Source organism: Plasmodium malariae (genome assembly GCF_900090045.1).
Source record: "Plasmodium malariae genome assembly, chromosome: 11".
In the NCBI taxonomy this organism is placed as follows: domain Eukaryota; phylum Apicomplexa; class Aconoidasida; order Haemosporida; family Plasmodiidae; genus Plasmodium; species Plasmodium malariae.
The window spans coordinates 727,965-740,297 of record NC_041785.1 but is presented as its reverse complement, the minus strand read 5'-3'; the positions used below and the strand labels follow the sequence as shown (position 1 = coordinate 740,297).

Genomic DNA, 12,333 nt, shown 5'->3' with positions numbered 1-12,333 from the left:
TCTTCTTATAATATATGTTTTTAAAAACTGAATCTTAAAATCAATTTTTTCTCTTTTAAGCTGAAAATTGTTAAATGTGTTATATTGTTTAAATAAAATGAAAAATATGTAAGAAAGAAAATGTACGAACTAAATTCTGTATTCAGATAACGTGTGTCTATATTGCTCCTTTAGCACTACGATTTCAAATTTTTTATTAAAAGGATTCTTTATAGGAACTTCTGTGTTTTAAAAAATGTGAAACAAAAAAAGGAGCTAATAAATCTTCATATATTTATTTCGTTTTATTTTGTTTGTTTTGCTCCCCTTCCCTTATAATATACATATAAAAAAAAAATTTTAAATGTAAGATATAAACTATATATATATGTAATTATTTATTTCCTTTATTAACATCAACTATATACATAGTACACATGCAAATTTTCTAGATTCTTTTACGCTTTATTTGTAAATCATCATTTTAAATTTACGTTTTCAAATTTTCAAACTATTTGATAGACGCATATTTTTTTCTTGAGATATGGAGCATATAATCGTGATGAGTTTGAATTCAAAATATGTAAAATGCAAATAAGGTATAAGAAATATGAATGAGCTATAAGATATAGTATTAAAGTGTAACAAAGGCTCATAAAATGTTAATACAAATGTGTATAAAAATATCGTGCAAATGAAACGCTTAATAATAATCCTTTAACTTCCGGAAAAAAAAAAAAAAAAAAAAAAATCTAGTGTTGCTTTTAATCGTTATACTTGTTCCTTGGTTCCCGTAAAAAGGAAAGGATGTTGTAAGTTTACGAAAATTACAATATTACATTTATACTATTAAATTAATAATTCCTGTAATTTTTCTTTTTGTTACAACTCTGAAAAGTTTATATTTAAACAAAATATTTAATTATTTTTTATATAATAAATATACAGAAGTATGAAAAGAGATAATTTTGCTTAATAAAATGATTAAAGTTCTCAAAATTCCTTTTAAGTGTATGAATATATAACGTGATACGTCAAACATTCTACATACGAGACTGCTGAACATACAGTTATGTACACATATACACGCATACGTACAATATGCTGTTTAAGTAGGATTTTACTTTTTGCAATGAAGGTGCATTTGTGTCTTTATACCTCCTAAAAAAAAATTAGTACATGATAAAAAAGGTTAATTAAAGAATATCAACAAATCAACAAACAAAACACCAAAAAAACAACAAAATAATACCCAAAAAACAACAAAATAATACCCAAAAAACAAAAAGGATAAGATAAAAGCAAAAGTAAACTCAAAAACTACAGTAAAAGTTAATGAAAACGTAAGTAAACAATAGCGCTGTAAAACATTAAAATGAACGTAAAATGATAATAAAAAAAATTGCTTTTCAAAGTTAAAGTTTTTATTATGTTTTTATAACATCATTTACACATAAGTACACTTAACACATTATTATTATTTTTTTTTTTTTTATTGTTTATCTTTTCTTTTACGTGTAATTGTTTTCTTATAGCCATTATAATAACATGCGAAAAAAGTAATGCAAGATTTTTTTATCTGTTTTTTTATTTTGTTATAAATGATTTATTATGTGTAACAAAAAAAAAAAAAAAAATTAAAAATAAACAAAAACACTGTAAATTTTGTGTTTAATAAAGAATTATTGCCAAAAGTTATAAAAAAAAATAAAAAATTTCGTGTGTAATAGGTGGGAAATAAATATTTTCTTGCAGATGATATACATTTATATTGAAGCATTTAAAGTTCAATAATAGAGAAAAGGCGAAAACAAAATTTAAGATATAGCAAAATAAAGATATAACAAAATAAAGCAGAATAAAGTAATGCAAAGCAAGGCAAAATAAAGAAAAATAAATAAACCATATAAGAACATATTTTGAATAATAATGGCAGTATCGAGAAGCAAAACAAAATACCTGTTTACAAATGCAACCTTACAATCGTATTACCCCACAGCAGAAATGTTTAAAGCTCCAAAAGTTGGAAATGCACCAAGAATATATAATGGTTTAGACCCAAGAAAAGTACATAATTATCCTTGGATAGATATATTTAAAACAAGAACAATAAAAGAAACAGGTTATCAATATGGAAATTGGGCTGGTCCTTCAATTCATTCTATGACGCTCGACGAATTATACACCTTTTTTAATAATAAAGATTATTTAAAACATTTTACATATTGGCATTTGTTTAAAGCTACTTGGGGACAGTTTCAATTTTTATTTCTTTTTATGGGATCATTAGTAGCTACTGTTTTGCCAATATTTATATTTACTATGTATTTACAAAGATTTGAACCATTAGAAGTTACCATAGACCCTGAGGACTATTACAAACATTTCTACTGGCATTATTATGGTGGAGAAATTGATCATCATGCTTTTTCACAGTACCTTGAAGCTAGAAGAGCAGTTAGATATAGAAATGCTGATATCGATCCCGTTGATTGGATACCTCCAGAGTATAGATATAAAGAAGAATAAATTGTACCCCACATAGAATTGTAATTATCTTTTTTTTTTTTTGTTTATGAAATTTATAATTTTTCTTTAATAAATTACACCATACGTTAATCTTATTTTTATGTATATATTCCTAAACTTGTATATGTGTAAATGGAAGCGTGTGAATATATGCATACATATATTTTTATTACATATTCTTGTAATTTTGTTTTTATGCATGTAGTATAAATTTTTTATAATAAATAAACAAAAACCCGTTAGTTCGTTTATATTGTGTTATCAAGAGGCCTACTAAATTTACATTATGCATGTTGTAACACATTAAAGAAAAAAAAATAGTCTTAGGGTGTTTCTTTTTTTTTTTTTTTTTTGGTAAACTTGACTACAAAAACAACTACTTATAGAACTATATTAGGCAATCTTTGTAACTGTAAAATTATTTTCAAGATTATATTAAAAAAAAAATTATATCAATAAAATAATATTATTATTTTATTAATATCGAATACAATTTTAATCTTAAAAACACAGAGTTGTTTAGGAAATGCAGTTGCTCATGGAAGTAAGACAAAGTTAAATTAAAGAAATATACAAATATAACAAAATTCATTAAAAAGTTTTGAGAAAACTTTAAAAAAATAAAAATTCTTCCAAGTTAAACAAGAACAAAAAAAAAAGATTAAAGTTAATTTATCTGGTTAGTCATGTGTAAAATTTAAGATTTACAGTAAAACAAAAAAATTCAGGTACGCAAATGTATCCTTTAAAAATATGTACATATATATATATATATATATAACGAGATAAAGATGGATTTGGAAAAGGAGAAACTAGTAAAATTTAAGTAGATGAATATAGAATGCATCTACCTTTTTTGTCCTATTTCACATATGCCCTTTTTTTTTTAACGTTATGAGTGGATGCTATAAATAATACTTCTGTATTTATCCAAGTTTTCTCCTTTAATTTCAAATAATGCATCTACATTTTTTCTTCCGCTAACTGATGGAAATAAAAATTTTAATTAACAATTACAATATTACATGTTTAGGGAAAAAAAAAGAAAAAAAAAAAGATTGCATTGTAATAATATTACATATAACAAATTTTTTGAAGATATAAAAAAATAAAAGTTTGTAAACTTACTTTCACACCACTTATTTATGTTGTCTCGTAGTATACCCAATATACCAATCGTTTTGGAGCATTCATCATCGTTTCTAAATAAAAAAAAAAAAAAAAAAAAAAAAGGATATTACAAGAACTAATACATATTATATGGTTTTGTAATTTCTTTAATAACAATAGTATATTGAATATCAAAATGCACAAATAGGTGTGTATGTTTATATATATATATATATATATTAAATAGTCATATAAAAATAAGTATTTCCATTTTAAAAGTATTTTTTATGGGAATAATTTAATTTTAAGGAACATTACTCTAGAAGATGCATATTTTGAATTGCATCTCTAAATGCCTGTGCTGCCATTTCTATAGAGATATTAATGTCTGTATCCATATCTTTGCGCAGAACTAGCAACATAATAAGAAAAAAGATATATTAAAAAGGAATTTATTCAAGTGTAAATATATAGGCATATATGTATAGACATATATATATGTGTATATATTAACCTGTTAAGCTAACTAAAAGTTCCAACATTCTTGGGCTGGATGGGGGCATCTTCATTTTTTTTGCATATCCTAAGGCTCTAGTATATGATTGCAAACTTTTTTCCTGTATCTTCTTTTTTTTTTCCTCAATATATGTATCTGCACAATATCTGGTCATATCCCCAAGTAAATGCCAATAAAACATTAATATTTTCTATAAATTAGAATTTAAAGATAGAAATAATATAACATTTTACATAAAAGAGGTAATAAGTATAGGCAAATCCTCTATGTTACATTGAAGAATCCTTTTTTTTTTTTTTTTTTCTAATCATATTTATTTTCCTCTAACAATAACATATATATATATGTAGATAAAAATGTATATGTAATAAAAATATTACTTCATCAGCCGTCTTGGGAATATATTTTGTTTTAATGACCGTGTATGTGTTCTTCTCTATGGATCTTATATCTTTATTTAATTTAGATTTTAGCAGTTCAGCACAATATTTTTCTTCTGCAGTGGATTCTTTATTTGTTATTATATTTTCCAGTACTGTTTGTTCCTTTCTTCTAACATTTAAAGCATTTTTAAATGTGGATCCCTAAAAAAAGAAAATACGTTATAATCAAAAGCATTTAATTTTGTTTTCCCATTTTTAATTTGTGAACTTATAAACGCATATTTTTGTCCATTTTATTTTATTTATTCACCATACTTGTGCAAATACTTATGACAGAAAAAAAAAAATTTTTTTTTTTAGTAGTGATTACCGCAAATATAATTAACATGCATTATACGACAATTATATTTGATCTATTGCTTGAAACTATTTAAAAATATATGTGCGTATCCGAAATTTAATACAATTTAGACACACAAAATTTTATTTTTTTTTAATATCGATCACTAACAAATCATGTAGTAGAAACATATTATAAAATGATTTAAAAATATATGTAATTGTAGTTCTCTCAATTTCTTCTCGAAAAAGTGAAGGTACATTTGATGACAGTAAACATAACATATACTATTACTAACCATTAGTAGTGATTCTGCATAATTTAAATTGTAACTTTTCGCGTTCACCCGTTTTATTAGTGAAACCATTTCTGTGTCATAGGAATATAAAAAAAAAAAAAAAAAAAAAAAAAAAAGCAAAAATAATAATAATAATAGTAATACTATTAATAATAATAAATAGACGAATGAACAAACGGACACTCTAGCAATTATACGTATTACAAATAAAGATCAAATTATATATTTTAACCATCATAGAATCCAATATGATTTAATATTTTTAAGAAATATATAAATTCTTCCTTGTTAGATACTAAAATGTCATTATCACTATGTGGCTTCATTTGATCTGTTGTTGGAAAAATAACTTTTTGCTTGTTTTGTTAGTTTAAATACTTTTTTGTCATTTTCATTATTTTTTGTACAATTGTGCATATTATTTTATTTAGAATTTTTCCTTTTTACATGTAAAATGAAACAAAAAATATTCATGATATAATTTCGAACGAACGGTTTGATCAAGTAAAAAAATTCTTTAAATGGGAAAAATTAAGAACCATAGATCTTCATAAAAAAAACGTATGAAATAGAAAATGTTTTTTAAAATAATTATTAAAAAAAAAAAATTAATGTAATTAAAGTGGAAGAAAAAATTTAATGTATATTAAAATGTGAAAGAAACAAATTATTTTCAAGTTAATATACTACTGTTTCATTAAGATGTACGCGTATTTGTATGTGTATGTATATATTCGTTTATATTTAAATTGCACACTATTCATTATGTGCCAAAAAAAACCAACTCCACTTATTCACAGATATATAATTTATAAATAGACAGTTTTTTTTTTTTTTTTTTTATGTTAATTTTCCAATAAATAATTTTTTCGTATGTTTTTTTTTTTTCTTAAAATAACTAATAAATATGTGTTAATAACTTGTGAAAAAAATACAATTTTAAAAACTTCAATAATGGTTACAAAAAAAACGGTTGCTTAAAAAATTTGTTCGATAATTTTTTTTTTTTTATATATTTTTATGACTTAGCAAGGTCAAAATGAGTTTTTAATATGTAGGGATAATATTTTATGTGCTGTTCAAATGTTTTCATTTTGCATTTAGCTAGTTGTGTTTTTTTTTTTTTTTTTTTTTTGTTGTTGTCTTTATACGATTATTCGGAAAAGCTGTAAAAATCGACTAATAAAAAAAATTGAGACAAATCTTACAAGAAAATATATAAAAATTAGAATGAATGATTAAATTAAAATTTATTCATGTAGGAGGAATAAAATATATATATCTATATATGTTAAACATTTTCATTTTCATTTTTTTTTTTTTTTTTTTTTTTTTCTAAGCTCATTTATGATATATTTGAAGAGTATACTGCAATATACACAAAATTCTGAACACTGCGTTTTAAAAAAAAAAATAATAAAATATATCTTTTCTTCGCTTTATTAACCAAAATATGTAAATATTAAAATTATGAAAGAATGGTTTAAAAATTATATCATATTTTTTTAGGATTCATGTATGTGTGGAATTATCAAGATAACATAAAATGGAAAATACAGTTTTTTGAAAACAACTTATTTTAATACTGTACATTAATAGTCATAATAAATTAAAATTATATTAGAAATTTATTGGTCTATTAGTGTAAATATGGAAATTAATGCAAATTTTGTATGTTTATTTTTTTTTCTGGTATTATGGAATATTACAACACACCAAAAGCAAATTATATATTTTAACTGATATGATAAAAAACTAAGCCCAATATGAATAAATGTGTATGTTATAAAAGATCAATTATAAATGAAATTCGGATATATAAAAAAAAGTTAGAAATTAGTATATTATCAGTGAACAACACAAATGCATTAAAGAGAATTTAATTTTTTTTTTTTTTTTCTAAAAATTTTTAATAAATAGTATATGTATATCTGTCTATTTATCTATCTATATAGATATATATATATATATATAGCCACCCCCCCAAAAAAAAATGCAATAAAATTACTATATATAAAATATTATTGCCATAATCAACAATTTTGTTAAATGTGGTAAATAAATAAGTTTATACTCAAAAAAAGAAAAGTTAAAAGTATGATAAAATAATTAAAGCATATTACTAACAAATTTTATGTGTATTACAAATAATGAATTCATTTATGTGCATTAATAGGTTAATTTTTAATTCCAATTATATAAAGTAAAATGCTACAAATATTTATTCTGTACATTTTTCTATTTCTTTTAATCTTGAAATTAAAATCATGTTTTAAAATTTGATATCTTACTGGTAAAATATGGAACCTCCTTTAGTAATAGGATTATATAACATTACACCAACACCTGTTCTCATAATTTTACACACAATATAATTCATAAATGTACCAAAGCATACAAATATATATATATATATAAATTTATATATGTATATTTTATTATTCGTTTTAAAAGCTATTTTATATATAAGTCTATCTACTTAGATCAGAGTTCACTCATTTCTTTTCGTGCGCCTCTCTCTTCTCCTCACTTGATTCTTCTTTAATGCATTCATCTTCTTTGGGTAACTCAGAAAACATAAATTCGTTCTGATATTCAATTAAATATTGTGTACTTCTTTTAACATCAATAAATAAATTGTAAACTCTCCTAACATCTTGTACAGTAACTTCTGTGGCTTTTCGTTTTTTTGAAACCAAATTTGCTAAAGTAATTAGATGTAGTGCATACCTTAGGGATGATTCAGAAGCAATTTTGCATAACAACTCTTTAGCACAATCATCGATATCTACATCTTCCTCTTCAGCTCTTTGTTCTAATATCTTTTGTATATCTTTAGGTTTATAAGGGTAGGTAGGTATAATAAGTGTTCTATCTAAAAGATCTAATGGAATTCCATGAGGAGCTTTGTAGTCCGTACCTCTTATATGGGTAATACCTCTATTTGTTGCCATGATAACAATAGGAGACTGTTCACTTTCTAAGGCTCTATTTAAATAGGAAAAGCATTCTATATCCAACATATGTACTTCATCGATAAATAAAACACCTGGAACTATTTCTGCTTTTTCATCTTCTTGCCATTCATTAATTTTCATATCGATATGTTCTCTAATTTCATTTTTAATTTCTCCAGTATCTCCTGAAAATAAGGCTAGAAAGCCTTGTGTTCTACTATTTATAGCATCTATATCGTGGAGAGTAACAGTGTGAACTACTTCTTTTCTTTTCTGTAATTCTCCCTCTGGACATTGCACAAAGTTTGTATTAGGGTCCATAGCATCATAATCTTTCGATCTAGCAAACGATTTCCCAATTTTTGTAATTTTTCCTGTACTTTTATCAATACAAATAACATCACCAGCAGTAATATTTTCTTTTTGCAAAGCTTCTATCATTTTATTCCCTAAATCATATAATGTTTCCATTTCTGTTGTTTTAAGAATCATCTTTCCTACTTTTTTGTTTTTATTATTAATGTCTCTTTCATTAAATTTTTCTATATCTATTTCCACTACTTCCCCTTCAATAACTTCAGACTCTTCTTTTACCCTAACACCAATAGATCTTCTAAAAGCCTGAGTTAAAGCCTCCGTTTTGCTCATTTCTAGGGAATAAACTTCTGAACCTGATATATGCGTGAAGGGAGTATCTTCACCTAATGCTTTTGCGATACCCATAGCAATAGCCGTTTTACCTGTTCCAGGTTGTCCAGCTAATAAAATAGCTCTTCCACTAATTCTTCCTTCTTTTATCATTCGTAAAACAATACCCGCGGCTTTACGGGCACTCATTTGACCAATCATACCTTCAGAACAATAGCGGGCGTCTAAGCAATCATTTAATCCTAACCCCCTAATGTGGGAATGAGCTCCTATTCTTTCAATTTTTTGTATGTCCTTTACTTCTTCAAGCTTCATTTTGACGTTACTGGTGCGTATATAATAATAGTAATTTTTTAATTAAACAAGGTCAAAGAAAAATGCATACGCACGTCGTGTGGGTCTTTTACTACTAAGAGGTAAATGGACAGCGTATATACATATGTATATGTATATATATAGATGTACAATAAGGTCTCTTTTACGGGGGAAAAAAAAATGTGCGAAGAAGGTGTATATATTACTGTCAAATTTATAGTATATGTTTTTACATTCGTATGTGCGAAAACAAACAAGTCTTTGATATAGCTATAAAAATAATGTTTCTTGGAAAATCAAACATATATTTAATTGTTTCCACTGTGGGTTTTTTCTCTATATTTTTTTATAATATCCATATACTAATTATCTCTTTGAGATTTATATTTTTGAATGGTTATTTTTTATTCCTTATTTTTTCCATAAAAAAAAAAAATTAACATCCGTTTTACTATTCCCTCAAATGTTCAATTGTTTTACCTGTTAAATACTTCTTTTTTTTTTCTACAAATACGTAACTTTACTCCTTTTCGCTGCTTCCTTTTTTTTTTTTTTTTGTATTCTGCATAATTTTTGAACTTAATGTTCTATTATATATATATATATATATATGCATATGTATTTTAAATATATGTTTACGTATCTACATTTTTTGTTATGAAAAAATTTCTTTGAAACAATTCGTAATTTCACATTTTTATGCAAATTATATGAACACTTGCTTTTTAAAACGATAGCAGTGAATTCTTTTATATTTTCTTTGTAGAAGATATATTTTTTTCTCTCATTTCTTATAAGAATGTAAAAATTGTTTACAGTGCATTATAAGATTTATAACAATTTAATTTCTGAAAATTTATTTTTTTTGCGTTTAAGAAAAAAAAAATATATATAGAGCAAAATTAAATCAATTATAAACATTTAGTAATATAGTGCTATTTATCACTTTTTTTCTTCATACATGTATTGTTAAAATGTATTAGTAAAAAATTTTTGGTGAAATGGAAAATAAAAATATTATGTATGATCCAAAGAATATCTCAAAAGGGAAAAATTTATGTTATTTTTTAAAATTTCTGAAGACTTAGCTGATTTTGAAAGTGGATATGATTTGACACTACTCAGTTAAATATATATAATACATATATATATATGCGGGGTTATAAATTTATTCTTTGATTACGAGATCGTGAAAGGAAATGTAAGATTAAAAGGTACATTAATAAACTTGCATAATATACCTTATTCATAAAACCAGAAAACATATATGTGAATACATAGGTGTACATAATATTTACACACATATATAGTTCTGTCATATATATGAAATGCTATTAAGGGATATTGTAAAAATTCGTCCGAATACTCATAGTTATTTGTGAAACAAAAAAAAAAAAAAATAACGACATGCACATATATAATAAAAGTACTTTTACCTTTTGATTTTATTAAGTGTATATATATATATATATATATATATATGAACTTATGGGTAGAGTGTTCCCATTTGGGCTTATATTACAGATTTTACGCAAATAACATAAAGAAGACAATCAGAACCTTAGTTTTACGTGAGCACAATCAAAATAGAACATAAGAACATTTCTTAAAGCAGTGCAAATTAAAGGTAAGTAAATATAGATAGTAATACACTGCCAAAAATAAAATAAAACAAAACAAAGAAATACGGAATTGAGGTTAAATATTTTCTAATTATATCGGCCTGTTTAATTTTGAACTACCAAGAATATTTATTTTTTCAATTTTATTTGAATTTTTGTTGTAAATTGATGTTCTGAAAAGTTGTAGCAACGTATAGTTTGTTTTTATCTTGCTTTATTTGGAAAAGGCATGAAAGAGAGAAAAGATAAAAAAAGTATATTGAATAACATTGTCTGCCATGTGATGACTACTTTTTGCTGGACAAAATTATTCCAGTTCATTTATTCCTAGGAATATTTATATGTCGAGTTCCTATATATAAATAGTTTTTTATACAAATTTATTTTTTTATTTTATTTATTTTTTCCTTTTTTAAAGGAATATGGACGATACTATAAGAAAAAAGGATATTTTCATAGTAATAGGAATAGCTATTGGTTGCGGCATCTTTTCCGAATTTTTAAGTTGGCTATTTGTGTATAGAAACGAGAAATTTATAGCTTTAAATGAGGAATTAAAAGTATTGTATGAACAAGTTCAGAAGGAGAAGGAAGATGGGTTATTAAGTAAAATAGATACTATTAATAAAAAAAAAGGGAAGAAAAAGGTCACCACTGAAGAAATATATATGCAGAAAACAAAAATGATGACAACATTAAAAGCAAAAGCGAATATTATAACAGGTTTAATTTTTATGTCTATGATGCCTTTATTATTTAGTCTATTTGAAGGATTAACAATAGCAATTTTACCTTTTAAACCAATTTTTCCATTTACCTTAATAACTCACACAGGTTTGCAAGGAAAAAATTTGTATCACTGTTCATCAACTTTTATTTATACCTTAACCCTTATGCTAACTAGGCAGAATATTCAGAAGTTTTTCGGATATGCACCGCCTTCTGGAATATTTGGAGACTTTAAGATGCCCGATGAGCAAGCCGATATATGGAAATAAAAACAAAAGGAAAATTTTTGTGCTCGATGAACTTTGCAAATTTTATTCATTTTATGTAGTTACATTTTTTTTCGTAAGAGATCACTGGACGGACATATATATATATGTATTCTTATGAGGAACGCATTCCCTTATTAATTGTGAACGTTGCATTTTATGGACGTGCTCCCTTTTTGGTAAGAAATTTTCTATTTCAAATATTTGAATTGTTTGTGAAGCGGGTAGAAATTTCTATATATGTATATTTTTGTGGATACCCATTTCCACGTATAATTTTAGCATAGCTTACACTATTAAATCAGTTGATATAGCCGTGTATATGTAATATGTGTGGGTAAATAAATATATGTTTACCTTTTTAATTAACTCGTTGCCATAATTTATTTAAAAAATCTTTAAAATGATAAATTTCTTATTAAAAAGTAAGCTGAAATAACGAATGGTTTTAATGTGGTTATATTGGGATTACTTCTTATATTTGCATATGTATATTTTTTATATTAATTTTCTAATTTGTTAGAATATATACGTCAATATGGTTTAATCATTTAGGTACATATTTTAACTATTATACATTATACAAGTATACAAACTTATTTTTCCTTTTCATGAATTCTTTTTTCTACATGATTTTTTT

General features: G+C 24.3%; 4 protein-coding genes across 4 annotated transcripts; 2 read left to right on the top strand and 2 right to left on the bottom strand.

The window, feature by feature from the left end:
• Positions 1–1,908: 1,908 nt before the first annotated feature.
• Positions 1,909–2,508, top strand: PmUG01_11024100 (conserved Plasmodium protein, unknown function; the record flags this gene model as incomplete). Its single annotated transcript, XM_029005885.1, has 1 exon — positions 1,909–2,508. One exon carries the CDS (start codon positions 1,909–1,911, stop codon positions 2,506–2,508), a length of 600 nt encoding a protein of 199 aa, XP_028862430.1.
• Positions 2,509–3,400: 892 nt separating this feature from the next.
• On the bottom strand, positions 3,401–5,482 carry PmUG01_11024000 (14-3-3 protein, putative; the record flags this gene model as incomplete). Its single annotated transcript, XM_029005884.1, has 7 exons — positions 3,401–3,492; positions 3,637–3,710; positions 3,937–4,030; positions 4,133–4,325; positions 4,516–4,719; positions 5,157–5,227; positions 5,389–5,482. 7 exons carry the CDS (start codon positions 5,480–5,482, stop codon positions 3,401–3,403), a joined length of 822 nt encoding a protein of 273 aa, XP_028862429.1.
• Positions 5,483–7,651: 2,169 nt separating this feature from the next.
• RUVB3 (RuvB-like helicase 3, putative) lies at positions 7,652–9,076 on the bottom strand (the record flags this gene model as incomplete). The annotated part of the gene is made up of 1 exon (XM_029005883.1): positions 7,652–9,076. One exon carries the CDS (start codon positions 9,074–9,076, stop codon positions 7,652–7,654), a length of 1,425 nt encoding a protein of 474 aa, XP_028862428.1.
• Positions 9,077–11,120: 2,044 nt separating this feature from the next.
• Positions 11,121–11,696, top strand: PmUG01_11023800 (conserved protein, unknown function; the record flags this gene model as incomplete). The annotated part of the gene is made up of 1 exon (XM_029005882.1): positions 11,121–11,696. One exon carries the CDS (start codon positions 11,121–11,123, stop codon positions 11,694–11,696), a length of 576 nt encoding a protein of 191 aa, XP_028862427.1.
• Between the last annotated feature and the right edge of the window lie 637 nt (positions 11,697–12,333).